A 20,557-nucleotide genomic window follows, 5' to 3' on the forward strand; every position below is an offset into this window, starting at 1 on the left:
TTTCTAAACACTCCTACATTAATGTAAATGCTACCATGGTTACAGATAATCCTGAATGAATTGTTAATAATGAGTAAGACATTTACATTTTATACCCCCCCCCAAAAAAAATGCTAACCTCCCTTGTTGTTGTAATGGTGAGAGGATGTCTTGGGGGTAAGAAGTCAGCCAAATGTTAAGTTGTTCTCTGGGTTATCGTGAGACATTAATCACCTCATAAATCATATGGTGTTCACCTAATACCACCCATCAGCCACCACACCTGTCCTGTTGATTTAAGGTTTTGGAGATTTCTTTTAAGTTCGCTTAATTCATTTGAAAACATCCAATTTATTCGACATGCCACCCAACAGAGCATATAGACTTTACCTTAACCACACCCCAGGTTACCATGGTTATCAGGCCATTGTTGCATTCCTTACGTATGAATGTTGATAGTTGTGATTCAACCTCTTCCAGACCCATTGTTAGCCTGAAGTCCAGTCAGTTTCTGATGACATTTCACTCCTTTACTCTGTGTCATTGCCAAACAGTTTATCATGACAAGGAGTGGCAAGGAGTGGAATGAGAGCTGAACATACTGGGACCCAGGCTAAGGTATTGTCCCTGGGAATATTGCACAATGTGTCCCATTTCCCCCACTCCCTGATAACCAGTGTATAAATGCCTAGCTTACAGGTGGGTTCCAGCAGTCAGCATCAACATTTGGTAAGTCAGTACTCCTCTCAGATCACTATTCATACTGTATGGTTAAACAAAGTTATTTTTGGTTTGGTGAAATTAATATATCTGAACACATTAAGTTTGAAATGTTATAATACCCTCCAGAGAATTTGTATGTTTATCTTAATGTCCAAAAATATATATATTTGATGTTTCGTAACATTTGTTTTTTTAACGTGGTTTATTGCAGTCTTGTGACAGTAAAAATATGTTTTTTAATCACAATGAGATACGTGTATATATAAAATTAAATCAAACTTTTATTTACAGTGCATTTAAAAGTGACTGACTTTCCAGTAGATGTAAATTGTGGATAAAGTGTGGATGAATATAATAAGTGTATTTTCTTTCAGGTTGTGTTCCCCGTTTCTGCCCCTGTATAAGTAACTACTGTTGATGAGGATGATCCTGGTAGCTCTGCTGGTTCCTCTCCTGGTTCTGTCCAGCGCTGGACATACCTCAGGTACACGCAAATATACTATATATTTAATACATCAACATTTTTACAGTACCAGTCAATAGTTTAGACACACCTACTCATTCAAGGATTTTTCTTTATTTTTACTATTTTCTACATTGTAGGATAATAGTGAAGACATCAAAACTATGAAATCACACATTTTATATTTTGGATTCTTCAAAGTAGCCACCCTTTGCCTTGATGACAGCTTTGCACACTCTTGGCATTCTCTCAACCAGCTTCATTAGGTAGTCACCTGGAATGCATTTCAATTAACAGGTGTACCTTGTTAAAAGTTAATTTGTGGAATTTCTTTCCTTCTCAATGCGTTTGAGCCAATCAGTTGTGTTGTGACAAGGTAGGGCTGATATACAGAAGATAGAACCTTGAATGAGTAGGTGTGTCCAAACTTTTGAATGGTCATGTGTGTATATATATATGACAGACAATATATCATTTGTAAAATAGATTTTCTCACTGAGATCAAATATATTTGGTTAGACAGTATAGGGATACATGTATCATGTATTAAGTATTGTATTAACTAAGTATTTAATAGAGTATTTATAAACTGGGTGGTTCGAGCCCTGAATGCTGATTGGCTGACAGCCGTGATTTATCAGACCGTATACCAGGGGTATGACAAAACATTTATTTTTACTCCTCTAATTACATTGGTAACCAGCTTCTAATAGTAATAAGGCAACTCGGGTTTGTGGTATATGGCCAATATAACATGGCTACGGGCTGTGTCCAGCTCCACGATGCATCGTGCCTAAGAACAGCCCTTAGCTGTGGTATATTGGCCACATACCACACCCCTTCATGCCTTATTGCTTAAATAGCCCACCACACAACTGACTTCTGTATTTTCTCTGCTCTCTAGTCTCAGAGCCTAAAAATGGAGTCATCAAAACAATGCAGGTGTATCATGATACCTCAACCTAAAAAGACGATGAACCCATATATTCCCAAATTCCCACAGGAACGATTGTCACCAGCTGCGAGGCGTGTCACGAACAAGCCGTCTGCAGCACCTCGCCCACGGCAGGTGACATCACATGCACCTGTAAGAAGGGCTTCTCCGGAGACGGCCTCATCTGCTTACCCGGCCACACCGCCACCGACGACCACCATGCCCCTCGCCGTGTCCGCCGCTCCTACCCCACCTCCAACACCAACCTTGCCCATGTCCGGTTCAGCTGCGGCTTTTATGAGTGCGCTGATGGGGAGGACTGCATCACGGTCGATGGCATCCAGCAGTGCGCCAACCCCTGCAAGAGCTACACGGTCCTGAACGACCTGTGGCGTTCCACCAACAACAATGAGGGCGAGAAACACTGTGACCGCAACGTCCACTGGGACGGCTATTACCGCATGTTCATCGGCAACCAGAGCGTGTCCATGCCGGACAAGTGTGTAGATTCGTTAATGTGCGGCACCCAGGCTCCCTTGTGGCTGGCGTTTCCTCCCCCCCAGCAGGTGGATGAGATTGTCCAGAGTGCAGTCTGCGCCAGCTTCAATGGGGACTGCTGCTGGGTGCAGTCTCAGCCCATCCACGTCAAGGCATGCCCTGGGAACTACTTTGTGTACAAGTTCGTCATGCCTCCCGGGTGCTACTTCGCCTATTGTGCATGTAAGGTTTCGCCCCCTGCTCTGCCAAGTTCTGAGTGGGGCTTGTTGTTGTTCTATCTTTTGAATTGAAGTTATGGTATTTCTTTTTTTAACTGTTTACTGCTTAGTCATTCACCAGCTGGTTATATCCACCATGATGTTCTTCTTATGGCCCTAGATATCAACAGTACTCAGCATATTCATCCAGTACATTCGTATTGTGTGATTCTGGTAATACCAACATACTAGTTCTTTCAAAACATGAGCGATGAATGTTCCCTCATAACTGTGTCTCCTGTTTAACTCCTTGTTCCAGATGTGTCAGCTCTCACCACAACACCAAAACCAGTCACAACAACAACCACAACAACAACAACAACCACAACAACAAAAGCACCTGTAAAGGTCACCACAACAACAAAAGCACCTGTAAAGGTCACCACAACAACAAAAGCACCTGTAAAGGTCACCACAACAACAAAAGCACCTGTAAAGGTCACCACAACAACACAAACACCTGTAAAGGTCACCAAGACAACAAATGCACCTGTAAAAGACACCACGACAACACAAACACCTGTTACGATACCCACGACAACACAAACACCTGCTAAGATCACCACAACACCGCAAACACCTGTTAAGATCACCACGATAATGCAGACACCTGTTAAGGTCACCACAACAACACAAACACCTATTAAGATCACCGCGACAACACAAACATCCATAAATATCACCACTACGACAAAATCACCAGTAGACAAAAATCGCACCACAACAACAACACAGTCACAGGTTGCCACGACTACGCCAAAAGCAATGTGTGGTACCTGCAGAGCGGGGGAGACCTGCGTGAGCACCGATGGGGTCACTTGGCGGTGTGAGAGGCCAGGTGAGCTCTCAGAAAACACCTGCTTGAGGACCTATGTACACTTAGAAAGAAAGGTGCTATCTAGAACCTAAAAGGGTTCTTCGGCTGCCCCCATAGGAGAACCCTTTGAAGAACCCTTTTTTGGTTCCAGGTAGAACCCTATTGGGTTCCAAGTAGAACCCCTTCCCTAGAAGGTTCGCCCTGGAACCAAAAAGGGTTCTCCTATGGAAACAGCCGAAGAACCCTTTTGGAATAATTTTTTCTAAGAGTGCATATGAGAATTTGTAATTCCTTCTTTTCATTTGGGGTTCTTGAATAACACTCTCCCGTTTTCTTTCTTTTCTCATCCCTCTCTCGCTCTCTTTCTCTCTTACAGATCAGCCTGTTTTGCTGCGACCTGAGCTGGTATGTGGGCGGAGCCTGGTACAGGTGGGTCTCAACAGGACTAACCTGGAGGCCGCTGGTCTGGACGCCACCACCGCTAACCTGGCCGACCCCCAGTGTAACGCTCACGAAGAGCGTGGCGGCATAGTATGGTACCAGGTGGAGCGCACAGAGGGCGCCTGCGGAAACACTCTGGAGGTGAGAACAGACGCCGACCCGTTTACCCCTTTCCTCACCGGAACTTTCAACAGAGAACTCTTGCTGTGAGACATTTTGACATCAACAGAAAATTATGAACAGATAAACTGAAATACAATAGTCCAAGAATTGTATTATTCTGGTGAGAGGTCCTCTCCTAGCTTCTAATCTTCTTCCCTTTTCCCCCTTTCACCAGACAAACGGAATTGACGCCATCTTTTCCAACAGTTTATTCATCTACCACATTCACGACGTGTCCTTCACTCGACCCGTGAGCGTGCCTTTCTCTTGTGCCTACCCTCTGGAATCAGAGACCAGCCTGGATGTGGCCATCAAACCCTACCTGTCGTAAGTGGAGACGTTACGTTACAGTAAACAATATAAAACATGGACAATGTAACGCAACAGGGGCGCAACTTTCACTTGGGACGGGGGGACATGTCCCCTCCCACCACATTCTGAAATTGCATTTTTGTCCCCCCCGAGTTTTATCATTGGAATGTGATTCAAACGATGCAACGTTGTGCTTTAGGACCATGCGGACGCCTCCGAGTGGTTGGGTAGGCTGTTTGGAATGTTTATCCAACTGGATTTAAAAATTATAATAATTATGTCCCCCCCACTTCTAAAACCAAAGTTGCGCCCCTGTAACACAATGTAACACAAAGCAGGCTAACACGTGTCGAACTGTCAGTATTCTGTTAATGCATAGACAGTTTTTACTCTAAACCTGTGGTTCTTGATGATCCTTTAGATAACTAGTTAAGAGTTTTGCACCTCCTCTGTCCACTCATCACAGTACTGGTTGTTCTGGTTGTTCCACCAAGATACGTAGCTGAAGCTGGCTGTGTAATAGTGTTAAAACTATAATAATAATAATAAGAATAATAATAATTTATTATCTTGCCTATCTAAAGTGACTTTGGGTGTCTTGAAAAGTGCTTCAAAAATAATTTGTATTTATTATTATTATTATTCTTATAAATAATGATAATAACGATTCATTTTATTTAGCCCGTAAAGTGCATTTCTCACACTGCATCTCTTATTAACCAAATCTCCTATTCGCCCATTTGACAGGCTGAAGGATGTCCAAAGTCGGTAAGGGCTCCAAAGTGGGCTCCAACATGACTCTGTACCACAGCGACAACTTCACAAAGGCTTACCCAGCGGGCGGAGTCACCTTGCCGGTGGGTTCCGTGCTGCACGTGGGTGTGTCCGTAGAGGAGTCCGAGACGGAGCGTTTTGTGGTCGTTCTGGAGGACTGCTATGCCACACAATCCCCCGACCCTGAAGACATCATGCGATACTACATCATTCAGAACAAGTATGTGTGTGGGTCTTTGTTTATACTCAAGGAACGTATGGAGGAGGGTTTCCCAGACACAGATTATGTCTGGTCCTGGACTAACAACACTTTAAATGGAGCTTCTCCATTGAGAATACTTTTTACTCCAGGACCAGGCTTAATCTGTGTCTGGGAAACCGAACCCTAATGTTTGTGTATTTTTTGGTTGCGTTTTTTTTGGTTGCGTTATCTAACCTAAACCCTGGCCCTCCCTGTTTCTTAGATGTCCAACTGAATTCCGTCAAGTTAGGGTGGAGGAGAGCGGCTCGTCCCTCAGGGCTCGCTTCTCTGCTCTGCTGTTCCTGTACCAGGGGGACTACCGGGACGTCTTCCTGCACTGCAGACTCAGCCTTTGTGACCAGAGGAGCTCCTCCTGCACTCCAGTGAGTCCTGCATCTTTCCCGCTGGCTCATCCGCTCTGTTTGTGGTCTCTCTCTCTGGTCTCCCTAATTTTGTGTGTGGTGGTTTCTGACTCTCTCTGGTCTCTCTGTCTCAGTGTCTGGTCTCTCTGACTCCTTCTCTGGTCTCTCTGTCTCAGTGTCTGGTCTCTCTGACTCCTTCTCTGGTCTCTCTGTCTCAGTGTCTGGTCTCTCTGACTCTCTCTGGTCTCTCTGTCTCAGTGTCTGGTCTCTCTGACTCTCTCTGGTCTCTCTGTCTCAGTGTCTGGTCTCTCTGACTCTCTCTGGTCTCTCTGTCTCAGTATCTGGTCTCTCTGACTCTCTCTGGTCTCTCTGTCTCAGTGTCTGGTCTCTCTGACTCTCTCTGGTCTCTCTGTCTCAGTGTCTGGTCTCTCTGACTCCATCTCGTCTCTCTGTCTCAGTGTCTGGTCTCTCTGACTCCTTCTCGTCTCTCTGTCTCAGTGTCTGGTCTCTCTGACTCCTTCTCTGATCTCTCTGTCTCAGTATCTGGTCTCTCTGACTCTCTCTGGTCTCTCTGTCTCAGTGTCTGGTCTCTCTGACTCTCTCTGGTCTCTCTGTCTCAGTGTCTGGTCTCTCTGACTCTCTCTGGTCTCTCTGTCTCAGTGTCTGGTCTCTCTGACTCTCTCTGGTCTCTCTGTCTCAGTGTCTGGTCTCTCTGACTCCATCTCGTCTCTCTGTCTCAGTGTCTGGTCTCTCTGACTCTCTCTGGTCTCTCTGTCTCAGTGTCTGGTCTCTCTGACTCTCTCTGGTCTCTCTGTCTCAGTGTCTGGTCTCTCTGACTCCTTCTCGTCTCTCTGTCTCAGTGTCTGGTCTCTCTGACTCTATCTCGTCTCTCTGTCTCAGTGTCTGGTCTCTCTGACTCCTTCTCGTCTCTCTCCTCAGGTGTGCTCCAAAAGGAAATATCGCTCTGTCACCCCCTCCGTTCCCCTCGAACCCCTCACCATCGGACCAATCACCTGTGAGTACGACCTCATAAGTTATCAATCAAAAACAATAGGTGAATAGATGTCAATCAAACAAATTATTTTGATGTCAGTGATTGACGCTCATGTAACTAACTAACTAACAAACTAAATAACTAACAGTGTATTTGTTTCTGACTTCCAGGGTCCCAGAATGAAGTTTGAACTTGCTTCCCTGTATGCTTCCTGTATCCTAAATTAACAATGAATACAGTTATCTAAATTATTTATGTGAAGTTCATAAACCTATCTCACCTATACATCATTTATGTCCTAAACCAAGCCATTTCATATTTAACATCTTACATACATCCAGTTATAAATAATGATCTTTTAAGGATATTTTTATATTTTTTATACGGCTAGAATAATTGGGAAAATATTTATATTTGAACCAACACAAATTCATTGATGAACCTTTAACTAAGGCTTGAGGCCAGAAAGTGTATGTGCCACTAATGTTTGAAACGTGAAAATAAATGGACATATAGTTGGGATTATATCAACACAAACATCTCCCCTTTCTAGTTCACACTGCAGTAAGAACTTCTATTTAAAAGAAAATATTATTTAATCCTATTACTCTAAAATGCTTTGTATGTGCAGTAATTTAATAGTGTTATTAAAGACGATAAATGTATGTATCAATGTATTAATGTACTGGGCATGTAGTGTACTATTGCTCTAAAATGCTTTGTATGTGCAGTAATTGAATAGTGTTAATAAAATATAAATTATAAATATATGTATAAATATAGTAATGAATGAATAATGTACTGGGCATGTTGTGTACCACTGCTATAGCTGAGTTCTTTCTCTTTGGGATCAGTCTTGACAATGATGAACCAGTAGGTGTCAGTATTACCACAGAAACACTGGTAGAAGTCTGCATCATCACCACACGACAACAGCAGATTTACAAAACTGGCAATTCCACCAATTTTCAACCTCATTTTCATTATCGCCAGCACAATACCATTGTCTACATATATGAAAACTGCACATTTCGACGTTTTGTATAAAATAATATATAAAGTTCTACCTGATGACATCAAAAGTTTAAACATTTTAAAAAATATATATAGATTTTCAAATACTATGAGATTATGAAAATACCCTCCCTCTGGCTAGAAAAATCCCTGGGTTTTTAAAGTTTAGATCCAAAAAATCTTTAAGGACCTTTCTTCTCTTTTTAACAACCGATCATAGAAACATGCAATTTTCACATACAATGGGGTCTGAAATGATTGACATTATTGATAAAGATGAGCATTAATGACTGTTTAAAATAAATAATTCAAATACTGAGCTATATTTAATGCTAAAAAAAAAAGGAAATTATATATTTATTATACTAATACAATTGCTCAGAGAGAGATTTTGTTTAACAAGTAGTATTTTTTCTCTCAAAATGGTAGGGGTTAAAATTATTGACACCTCTAAAGAGTCTTAGAAATAATGTAGTCAAAAGTTTAGTATTTTGTCCCATACTCCCAAGACATGTTCAACTCCCCTGTTATTGGTCATGGTGAGAGGTTAGCATGTCTTGGGGGTATGATCTTTGACCCTCTGTAACTTTCTCACTCATCATTATTCTCGATTCTAATAGGATTATCCGTAACCATGGTAGCTTCCACATTAAATGTAGAAGTGTTTAGAAACATATTATATTCTTATTTACAATAAAAGTGACTCCAAAATGACAACACATGATTTACCATTACCATCTATTGGGCACAAAATCATCTGAAACACAACCAAAACGAATTGCAAATGCATCCAACAAGTTTGTAGAATCACAGCCTTGATGTAGTCATTGCGTACTAGGAATATGGGACCAAATACTAAACTTTTGACTACTTCATTGATAAGAATTCTTTAAGGGTGTCACTAATTACGTTTTTGAGAGAAAAAGTATTACTTGTTAAAAAATGTATATTTGTATCTGAGCAATTGTACTGTGTATGTTGTATACACATAGACTTGCATTGTTTTAGGACTGATCATTTCCTCAAATCATTGAGTAAGTTCCAACCAAACCTGAGTTGCTGTGTGTGTATGCTGTGATTTGATGATGTCAATAAATAACTCTGTATGATGATGCTCATTGTCTAATGATTGTCTATTTGCCCTGCAGTAAACCGTTTACGCCAGCAGGGGTTAATGTAGGCTAATAAATAGACTAGCATGTCAAATGGACACCATGTGAGTTTCCCGTCACTTCAATAAACAAACACAGCATTTGACTTCAAACTGTAGCCTACTTATTTAGTTATTTCTTCATTTACATACATTTTTATTATTTCAATTCATACATATTCACACACACACATACATGTTTTATTTATTTTTGTGTTTTCTGATATAGGTGGAGGATAGTCATACGTGGTGGCATTGATGGGTACAGCTGCCTCGTTGTGTTTCTCCGTGCTTCCAGCAACAATCGCAGCAGTACTGTAATGGATTGCTTCATGAATGCTGTCTCCAGATATGGCGTTCCCTCCAGAGTTAGGACGGACCATGGAGGAGAAAACAACACTGTCTGCTTGTTGAATGTAATACATATTGAAAATATATATTTTTTTAAATAGAGCTACATGCATCCTTAAAATGTCTTCTTGACCTTCACATTGATTACATTCTATAGTGAGTGATGCATGCGGCAAAAAAGATTCTGTAAATCATTTTCAGAACGCAATCACATCATGTTTGACATCTTTATTGCTTTCTCCGTGTTTTTGAAATGTATAAGCCTTTAAATGACCTTTTACAGACTACTTCTATAAATGAGGTTACACCTGCGGCAGCACCTATTCCTGTGCCCCCCCCCCCTCATCTTCTGCACCACTTCTTGTGCCCCCCCCTCCACCAGTGCAACTTCCTGTGGCCTTCCCTCCACCTATACCACTTCCTGCGGCCTTCCCTCCACCATTCCCTGAGGCTTATCGTCCACCTTCACCACAATATGTGGCCTCCCCTCCATGGAGTCCACTCTCGTCTGTTGATGTTGGTAATGACAATGAGTAAGTCATCCCTGCAAATAATTCAATGTCTTGTTATTACAGATGAATTGTGGGAAGTAGCTGAGCTTTGTTATTCTGAATGTCTCTTTTAGTGTTGACCTCCAAACACTGCTGAAGTTAATGAGATGCCAACCAAATTAACGTGATGAGGGACAACGTTTATGATTGTGCAATGAGAGGCTTTACGAGAGCCCGCTTTAATCCGGAGGCAAAAATAGGCGTGGTTTTTAGGGATGCTGACGGAAAAGGGGCAGCTGATGAGGGTGGTCCCTCAAGAGAATTTCTCCGGCTGTTAATGAGTGCCATCCATTCCTCTGCAATATTTGAGGGACCTGATTGGCAAAAATGCCTTTCTTGCATCGCTCAAGGTGAGTTACACTTTTACACCAACAAAGACACGTTTGTTTATGTCAATATGTATGACTTGAGTAAGACATTTGATTTTTGTATTATGTAATGTGTCCTTTATTTACTGTGTCGTCTGTGTGACAGCGCTCTATGGTGGCGTATACAAGCAGGTGGGACGCATGATTGCTGTCTGTCTGGTACATGGGGGTGTAGAGACACCATTTTTTCCAGAGAGGCTATACAGGCAAGTGTGTAGACTACAACCTCCTGTGCCAGAACTGAAAGGAATATGACTTCAGAGAGAAGTTGAAGGTAAGTCACTTTATACTGTGGTGGATGTTATGTTACTATTAATTTGCACTAAGTTAGAACAAATATTAGGGATGTAGTTGTTCATGAATACTTTTCCACATGGATTTGGTTTCCTTTTGTTGGCAGTCAATCTTTTTAAGGGTAGTGACAATCAGTTTATTGTTTTGTTAATTTGTCGCAAAACACTGTTATTGGACGATCTAAGATCCAGTTAGCACAAACTGTTGACGAGGCACAGGAAGCGGTCATGGAGGCCTCCGAAACAACTGGTCATGTTGGGTTCAGTGTGATACATTAGTACATTGGAGGAGAGGGATGCCCTGGTGGAGTCAGCCACAAAGTTCTACTTAGAAAGCAGGCTACGGGATGCTCTTGAGCAGTGAGTTTCCATATTATCTAAGGAATCTCATAAGCCGAGTTAAATTCTTCAGGGCAAATTCATTATGTGACTTTTTTTACTTTATAGATTCAAAAGAGGGTCTGGAGTGTCTACGTCTCCTGCCTTACATGAATAGACACTCAAGCCTCTTCAGAGGTTTTCATCTACGCTGAGAAACCTCTTTTGGCCAAAGACAAATCTTCTCTCTTCACAGCAATGCTCTCCCCACCTGGTACCAATCTCAGAGAAATAGAGAGCAGAGTTATGTTTCTGGAGGGTCTGGCTGCTGGAGGTGGAAGGTTAAATGCAAAACCATGATCAATCAAGTAACACGGACCACATCAGTAAAATATATCACCTAAACACTCTCACAACTGTGGGACAGTATTTTATAGCCTTATTCTTCCATGGGCCCCCCAAGAATGTAATAGATCAACTAAATCCCAAACTACTTTCACTTAGAGTATTGTGTTCTCCAATAAGTGTTACTTATGGACTTTAATGTCCCCCCTCCCCTTCCCTTCTTTTTTCAGAGGGGAAAGCATACCCTTTAACCCTGGAGAAGATTCTCATTTTCACTTCCGGGGCTTCGGCCATTCCTAGGCTGGGATTCCCAGTGGAGCCACAGCTACAATTCTTACACAAACAAGAGAATGAGGCTGCCAGGATGTTCCGGAAGCAAATACATGCAGCATTGTTTTAAGGCTGCCAACACATCCAACCCTACGCAGCCTTCAGGGAGAAAATGGAGAGTGAATTTTACAATCACCAACATTTATTTTTTTGTATGTATTTTTCTTAAGTGCATTGTTGGTTAAGGGCTTGGAAGTAAGCATTTCACCGTAATGTCTACACCGGTTGTATTCGGAGCATATGACAAATAAAATTGTATTTGATTTAAAGGGAATTCATTTAAGGGAATTATCCAAAATGTTTATTGCATGACTACGTAGTAAAGTTCAGAATACTGCAGCCAATGTTAATTGGTGATGTGTCCCAAAACGGTTGATATTATGAAAGTTTCCAACAGGATCGGCCATCAGCAAAAAAAGTTGGACACAGTAATACAAAATGCAGCTTTAATAAATGTATGATTTCTTAGTGGGTAAACTGAGCATTATGCAAAGTAGTGTATTTTTATTACCTTTAGTTAACTAGGCAAGTCAGTTAAGAACAAATTCTTATTTTCAATGATGGCCTAGGAACAGTGGGTTAACTGCCTTGTTCAGGGGCAGAACGACAGATTTTTACCTTGTCAGCTCGGGGATTCGATCTTACAACCTTCTGGTCACTAGTCCAATGCTCTAACCACTAGGCTACCTGTCACCCCTAGTGTATGTCAAGGGACTATAATGTTACAATATGTGCAATGTTACCATAAATAAATCTTACAGTAAATATGGACATTTCATTTAAATGTGTTATGGCCATAGAAACAGACACTGTAGTTGGTACATTGGTCGTGGTGCAGCAAGTTGATGAGGGTAGTGGAGAAGCACTGGTGGGACTTTATGAGTGAAGTGACTGGGGGCAGAAAAGGATATCAGGGTGCCCAGGAACTTAAAGCTGCTGATCATCTCCATGGTAATGTACAGTAGATGGGAGAATGGTCATTAAGTCTCACCGTTTTGCTTACGCTGAGACTGTTGTCCTATCACCCTTATGTCAGGTCCCACAGCTCCTTCATGTACTCATGTGTACCATGGTTGGGTCGGGTACATTCTGGGGATACACATTCTTATGATAATGTAAAAAATCTCATTTGTTATTACTGGGTTTACACCCAGAGGCCTGAGTCTGCTAACCAGTTTGTGGGTCAGGATGGTGTTGAAAGCAGAGCTATAAAAGGAAACGCACTCTGACATATGTAAAATGCATAATTGACAAATGGGTTCGGACAACAGGCAAACTGAAGTTGGTTCAGTGAATTTTTGCTACCATGTGCTACACGATATCTATTGTTCCAGTTTTTAAAATCGATATCGACTGGGCTGCAGTGGAGATGGTAAGAAGCTTCGGTATCATGGGGACCTTACTTCTAACGTTCTTTCCTGGTACACCCACACAGACACTGCAGTCAAAACTGCCAACCAGCGGCTCTCCATCCTACGGTAGGTAAAGACGTTTTGCCTGACGTCAAACATTAACAAGAGTGTCAGATTGAAGTGTCTGGAAAAATTCTAACAGAAACATAAGAGCAGATTCCTTTTTTGTCATCTTTACTGGCACAGTGGTTTTAAAATAATGTTTAATTGTCGTCACTTTCAATTGATTCATTGACTCCAAGAACCATAGAGTGTTTGTAGTTCATAACATTTACGCACAACTGATAAACGTTGCTTGACAGTAGATTGGGATACATGTTTTAATAACATTGGATATTTGATTGGGTTTAATGTTGCATACCTTGCAGTGTTGTGCATGCCAACCAGATGAGAATCACCAGAGTTAAGCGTGATACTTGTTGAATCAGGTCTTCTCTGCTGCTTTATCAGCCACCCCTTGCCCACTCCAAGCTCCTCTTTATGGTTCCCTTCTGCAAGACACAATTGTGTGAAAATAAAGCCGAAGGAATAGGAACCCTATTCCTTTGAAGCAGTACTATATCGTACTGGGTATATGCCGGAAGGTGTTATTTTACCCTAATAGGCTTCAATGGGATGTAAATATTCTGAAAACGAAGTGAACATGCACATTAAAGTATATTCTGTTCGAAAGTTGATATGTTGTAGATGTTAGCAAAGGTTTTACAAGGTTGTCACTGGCCAAATTGGCTTTGTGAGCTTTTCAGTGTCTTCATGCTAATCGAGAGGTAGCACGGCTAACGCTAGCATTGAAATGACAGCCAGTTAGGCTGAAGAAGTTGCCTACCTTCAGCTGTTGTTTAGCTTAATTAAATACAACAACAAAAAACATGTCCTGCTTCAGTACTAGCCTATTAGTCACATTTAGGTAGCTTGTCCAAAACAGTCCAAAAATCGACAACTAGCAGGATTTTGAACATTATGTTTTTGGAGTATCTCCATTGTCTAATCTATGTATGCCTGGCCCTGCATTCAAGCAACAACCTTGCTAGTATGTAATTTACCTCGATAGTATTAACATAGTCTAATGTGTTTCCGTGGCTGTTATGGTTGACATGTTTTTTCAGCATGTTTTTTCTTAATAAAACACAAGACTGCGTTGTTCACTGCGGCTAGCAGTATGGCCGGTCAGAGTTTGAGGCAAACTAATAATGGCTGGGGTTCGAGGCTACCGACGTTAGCTAAATTAGCTAGCCTGTATCTGACTTAGTTTATGCTAAGCACTGCTGATCCTGGTGCTAGATTGTTATCTGAATTTTATAGCCAGTGATGAGAAACAGATCCTTCCACTGTAAACTAGCTGATAAGCTTTATGATTCAGTAACAACAATTTTCAAAGACAAAAGTTAGCGTGTATAGTTAGCAGCTGTAGGTGTTAATTTAAAGTGTGCAGGACCGCTTGCAGCCGTTTATTTAGCACGTGTTGGATCGCCTGCAAGCACATTTGCACGCGCTTATTTGACCGTGTAGGCGTTAACTCAACGCGTGCATTTAGCGCCTGCACCCGCTTACTTTACACGCCTAGCATAAAAAATATCACGTTTTGGCCACGTGCTTTATGACCCAAACGGCGATCCATTTGAATGCCCCAAGTTGAATTTCACCCGCCTCCCACGCTGAGGAGGCAGGCTCTGATATTCTGGGTGACACATTGGTTGCGCGTTAGCCAGGCTCTTAGATGCACCTATCGCCATTTTCACCCCTCACACCCGTGTTAGGTTGCGTCAATCGAATCTGGTATCGAACAGAATTTAACACTAAGTCACTGAATATATTCTCATCTTTTCTATTCAATATAATTTGTCAAGCGAATAAATGGTAAATGCAATCTTCGTATATACGGGTTCACTGTAACACCTGGCAGGGCAAAACAGAGAACTGTTCAAACACAAAGTTCTTCTTTAATACTCTGACAGAGATAGTTCCCGCTCAGAGCGGGCCTGTCAGAGTAGAGGTTGAGCGTGGTTTAGACTTGCTCAGCCTATCGCAGGCGCACAGGCTGGTCCCAGCCTCTTGGTGCATCACTGTTGCCAGGTGTAGTTGTCTTCCAGCTTATCTTCGTGTTTTTCACCCAAAAGTCAGCAACCCCAAGAACAGTGCCTGTTTTTATGCTACAGTTATTCTCCACTCTATCAGTTTCTCACGAACACATGTCCTTGAGCGGCTTCACAACCAGGCAGTGTGTGTGTGTCACGAGTCTCCTCAGCCTACACCCCTGCTGCACAGCAACCCTCCAGTTAGTCACGTCTATTATATGTTGCTCAATCTTTGTTAATACAATACAAACCTGTTATGTTTAACATTAATGTATTCATATGCTATGCAACACATCTAGTTTAAGAAAATATATCCCAACACCTGTTATATCCATATGAGTTCTTTTAGCCAACGATGTTTGATACATTAGTCGAGAAGTTGAGCTTTAAATAAATTGCTTACAACAGTCAGAAAGACAAGCTTTATTGGTAGAATTTAATTTATGGCTAATAGGCTACTTTCCTGGAGCTGAGCAGGTAAAGCACCAAATCTGAAGGCAGGTAACACTTTTTAAAGTAGTCTAGATTTGAGTGAAACAACTTTGTCTTTCATTATAACTTAACGTCTGATTGAATTTCACTTAACGTTATTCGTTGAATAATGCACTTTATCTGAAAGCTTCATTGTCCTTCCATGCCCATGTTTGCGTCTGTGTTGAGGCCAACAAGGAAATGTGCTTGTTTTTGTGCAGCCAATACAGTAGGAAACCAAGAAGTTTAGTATTAAGTCGTTCATTTAAATAATTCATAAAGTTACTTTAGTCAATTCATCATGGCTGTAGGGCTTGAACCATATTGCACAGTAGCTCAAATGTAGGATTTAGTTTTTGCGCGCCATTTCAAGAGAGCATAGGTTCTCGATTATTGGCTCTTGCCGGCTTGTCCTTTTTAGTGGTGAGTGTGGTTCTGGAAATGTAGGCCACACACAGCATTGAAAGTACTTGCTGATACATGAGCAACAAAGATTACATGACTCATTATTTACATGTTTAAGAAGGTGAACTAAGACAAGGATAATTAAAGTCTACCTGTTCTGGGGGTGTTTTCACTAGGAAGTAAACGGGGAGGGACTTACCTGAATTTGTCCAATATAAACTCTAATTTTCCTTGCTGAATGTTTTGCAGCTGTTTGCTACGGTGTGCACTAGTTATTATCACCCCAGGTAAATGACCTGCATGAATTTCTCACATTAAACCAAATAATAAACCAGGGCAGGGAGGGATAAGGGATGGAAGGTACAGGCCTAAACTTCACATGGCTACTCACATTGTGAAATAGAGTGTAAGAACAACCAGACTGTTGTAACGGCTGTCTGAAGAGAGAGTAGACCAAGGTGCAGCGGAGTTAGTGTTCATCATTGCATTTAATAACAGAAAGAACACTATACAAAACAAGAAAACCGACAGCCAAACAGTCCTGTCAGGTGCAAAACACTAACAGAAACAATTACCCACAAAACCCCAACGGAAAAACAGGCACTTATGTGTGACTCCCAAATCAGCAACAACACTCTACAGCTGTGCCTGATTGGAAGCCACACGGCCAAAATCAATGAAACAAACCAACATAGAAAAATGCACATAGAACGCCCACCCAATGTAACACCCTGGCCTAACCAAATTAAAGAACAAAAAACCCATCATATGGCCAGGGCGTTACAACTGTATGTACTTTAAAGTGGAACTGACAGTGTTTTAACTACTTTACAGATATGAAACAGACAATCCTAATACCAGTCAAAAAGATCAAATTCCTAGTTGATGCTTCAAAACAAACTTTTATATAAGACATTTTAAAAATAGGTTGTATTTGAGTAAAAATTCCATGAAGTACAGTAAGGCATTTTTGGCAGAATAGATGGATGCAGTTCAATGCATGATTAGTATAATTCACCATCACAGTTCTTAGTAGTCCATAAATATATTGCTATCAGGTAAATCACAGCTAGCCTGGTACATTGTTTGCTGCCTCCACCCAATGGGGATGCACTGTGTCCTGTAAATTCTTACACAGGGACACTCAGTCAATCTTAAATTAATCATTGTTTATTGTCAGCATGCTGGAGAGGTTCCAACCAACTCAATGCACCATAGTACACATGTCAATCAGGAGCTCTGCTGGGGCAGTCCCAGCAGTTGTCTTATATACGGCTATACACAGACAAGTTATATTTGCATGGTTTAACATAATTCATTCATCATTAGCGTTTTGTTTAATTCATGTGACCGACCAATACTGGTTCATAACATGTGACATACCAACACCTCACGAGGAGTCTTTCTCTAAGCTGAGACCTTGAAACGGAGATATCTTCTCAAAACAACGTCTGAGCGCACTGCCAAATTGCAGCTACGAGGATTTGTACAGTCAGCCACTTGCATGAACACAGAAATTGGTTATTAGAACAGCACATGAATAGAACACAGACATTAGTTAAGAGAAAAGTACAAACATTAAAACTGTTTGTTTCAATTGCTCAATATTTTTAACAAAAACTGTAAGGCTGGGCATGTCAATACAATCCAACTACAAAGGGAAATGATCCCAAGTCAGTCATAACCTGGCTAATAGGCTGGTGGCAGCATGCCAAACAAGGCCCGCGGGCGGAATAGTGGGTCTACATAAATGAGTCAACAGTTGAGTCATCTACTTTATGAAATTACAACCTGATGCATCAGTGAATTCAACTTCAATTGTGCTGCTTTCGTGTGTCCCGTTTACAGCGCACAGCGGAGGGAAAGTGTACACACACATGCCACAGTCCTAGCAAGGCTGCTAAAATATTGTAGTCAGTCTTCGGTTTTAAAAGCTTGACAATGAATAACAAAAAACCTAAACCTGCAACAACACACCACGCAAAGGAGAAACATGTAGAACTATTACAGCACCAGTAGAGCTGGAGCCTAGGCTGGCTACTCAACTACAACACATTTTGAGTGCACCATACAGCAATGCTGCATTCAACCACACTGGTGATCCATGGAGTGCAAAAAAACTATTGCTACGTTTTTGTTATTAAATACTTTTTGATTTGGGTTGCATCATATTATGCACATCTGCAAGCATAGCAGCTAAGGCTGGACAAATATTATTGATCTCTTTTTGTTTTAATATGTTAAAATGCTATATACAGCATCCTATGTACATATAGTAAGTGGACTTTAGAAGGGGCCATGTTTTTTCAAACAATGGCCAGTTTGGGTCGCAGTTGCAAGTTTCTTTTGTAAAAAGACATGGGCTATGTCTGGCCCGCAAATTCATCATGTGGCTCAATATGGCCCATGCGCTGATTCAGTTTGACGCTTTAGTTGAGCTGTTGCTACTGCCTGTAAACACACAGTCCAGTTCAAATGGAATTATGGTAGGCCCGTGTGGCAAATGGCTTGTTTGCATATAGGCTATGGCACCTATCTGTGTAGACTCCGGTGTCTAATAATTTTCCAAACACACGGTCACTTTTCCACTACATTGCTATAGAATTTTCACAAATGCCTTACTATACGTCATTCCCAAACATTCTATGAGTTTATGAAAACGTGAAAATGGCCATATAAATGCTCGCTTGTCAGAAAATGTAATAAAAAAACATAATTCTTCCTGGAGGTATATATGAACAGATTTATCAGATTTCATGTTGCTAAAACGCTGTCAGTTCCACTTTAAATACCTTTTTATTTATTTGTGTTTATTTTAAGATGAGGAGCATGGAATCCAAATTGAGGTGTTTGAGTTCAAGGAAGTTAAAACGATTTAAACGCCGTCTGAGGAAGATGTATGACGTCAGTGTGAGGAGGATGGACGTGAAAGCCATTGTGTCAGTTATTACAGACACGTATAGAGGAGGTGCTAGTGACGTTGTGTCCTCAATTCTAAAACATGTCAAAGGTCGGAGTAAACGGAGACATAGACGGCAGGGTGAGTATAGGCATTAATACTCAATATTAATACTCAATGTTTTTTGTTGCAGGAGGAATTCTTAGATGCATTTTATTGAACCTGTATTACAGTATTTACTCAGTAGCGTTTAACTTTTTGCCGCTAGTCAAGTGGTTTCAGATAAAAAAAATTATGTCTGCTTATTTTACAGCAGTTAATCGTATGACCTATGCAGGGTTATTCTGTGTTTTATGGGCCGGTTTCATGGACCCAGATTGAACCTACTCCTTTAAAGGTAGTGGCTTATAAAAATAATGGCTTAACTTTATAAACAAAATAGGAAACAATTAAGATAACAACAAACTAGCTGTGTTGGTCGCGGCGCACATGACCAGAATGATGCATCAATGAACCACAAGGCACACCCCATTTCTGTTGAGGAAGAGGAGTTGGACCGATGTTCGTGCCCAAAGTCGACCTTTAACTAAAAAGTGTGCTAAATTATTGGCAGGTTTTTCACGAAGTTCAGTTAAAGATACGCCTTTCCTCCATAGGCAATGACAACGATGGGAATCCGACCTCAACTGCCATTAATGAGGAGGTGGATGACCAACAGGTAGGCCTAATGGGCTTTAAAAAATATATACAGTACCAATCAAAAGTTTGGACACAGCAACTCATTCAAGGGAGTTTCTTTATTTTTACTATTTTCTACATTGTATAATAATAGTGAAGACCTCAAAATTATGAAATAACACATGGAATCATGTAGTAACCAAAAAAGTGTTAAACAAATCAAAATATTTTATATTTGAGATTCTTCAAAGTAGCCACCCTTTGCCTTGATGACAGCTTTGCACACTATTGGCATGCTCTCAACCAGCTTCATGAGGTAGTCACCTGGAATGCATTTCAATTAACAGGTGTGCCTTGTTAAGTTAATTTGTGGAATTTCTTTCCTTAATGTGTTTGAGCCAGTCAGTTGTGTTGTGATAATATATGGGTGGTATACACAAGATAGCCCTATTTGGTAAAAGACCAAGTCCATATTATGGCAAGACCAGCTCAAATAAGCAAAGAGAAACAACAGTCCATTACTTTAACCTCTCTGGGGTATGTGGGACGCCCTGCTATTTCCCTATTCAACAGCCAGTGAAATAGCAGGGCGGCAAATTCAAAACAACAAAAATCTCATAATTCAAATTTCTCAAACATACAACTATTATATCCCATTTTAAAGATACACTTCTCGTTAATCCAACCACATTCTCCGATTTCAAAAAGGCTTTACGGCGAAAGCATAACATTAGTTTATGTTAGGACAGCACCTAAACAAGAAAAACCACAGCCATTTTCCAAGCAAGGAGAGGCGTCACGAAAACCAGAAATACAGCTAAAATGAATCACTAACCTTTGGTCTTCATCAGATGGCACTCATATGACTTCATGTTACACAATACATGTATGTTTTGCTCGATAAAGTTCATATTTATATCCAAAAATCCCATTTTACATT

At 41.0% G+C, this 20,557-nt stretch overlaps 2 protein-coding genes and 1 long non-coding RNA gene across 4 annotated transcripts; all 3 read left to right on the forward strand.

The window, feature by feature from the left end:
- Positions 1 to 1,097: 1,097 nt before the first annotated feature.
- LOC106592376 (uromodulin) lies at positions 1,098 to 4,634 on the forward strand. The gene is made up of 5 exons (XM_014183720.2): positions 1,098 to 1,186; positions 2,169 to 2,819; positions 3,114 to 3,692; positions 4,048 to 4,253; positions 4,450 to 4,634. Exons 1-5 carry the CDS (start codon positions 1,120 to 1,122, stop codon positions 4,603 to 4,605), a joined length of 1,659 nt encoding a protein of 552 aa, XP_014039195.2. The 5' UTR covers positions 1,098 to 1,119; the 3' UTR covers positions 4,606 to 4,634.
- Positions 4,635 to 5,339: 705 nt separating this feature from the next.
- Positions 5,340 to 7,727, forward strand: LOC106564275 (pancreatic secretory granule membrane major glycoprotein GP2-like). The gene is made up of 4 exons (XM_045690794.1): positions 5,340 to 5,580; positions 5,825 to 5,984; positions 6,903 to 6,978; positions 7,128 to 7,727. The coding sequence occupies exons 1-4, from the start codon at positions 5,342 to 5,344 to the stop codon at positions 7,145 to 7,147; spliced, it is 495 nt and encodes a 164-aa protein (XP_045546750.1). The 5' UTR covers positions 5,340 to 5,341; the 3' UTR covers positions 7,148 to 7,727.
- A 1,630-nt stretch (positions 7,728 to 9,357) lies between these two features.
- On the forward strand, positions 9,358 to 12,301 carry LOC123725422 (uncharacterized). Of its 2 annotated transcripts, XR_006757889.1 has the most exons (7): positions 9,358 to 9,537; positions 9,855 to 10,005; positions 10,098 to 10,373; positions 10,498 to 10,665; positions 10,871 to 11,044; positions 11,132 to 11,276; positions 11,578 to 12,301. It is a non-coding gene; the product is annotated as an uncharacterized lncRNA (long non-coding RNA). The 2 variants fall into 2 exon arrangements; XR_006757888.1 differs by having other exon boundaries at positions 11,132 to 12,301.
- The last annotated feature ends 8,256 nt before the right edge of the window (positions 12,302 to 20,557 follow it).

The sequence above is a fragment of the Salmo salar genome, chromosome ssa12, assembly GCF_905237065.1.
Source record: "Salmo salar chromosome ssa12, Ssal_v3.1, whole genome shotgun sequence".
In the NCBI taxonomy this organism is placed as follows: domain Eukaryota; kingdom Metazoa; phylum Chordata; class Actinopteri; order Salmoniformes; family Salmonidae; genus Salmo; species Salmo salar.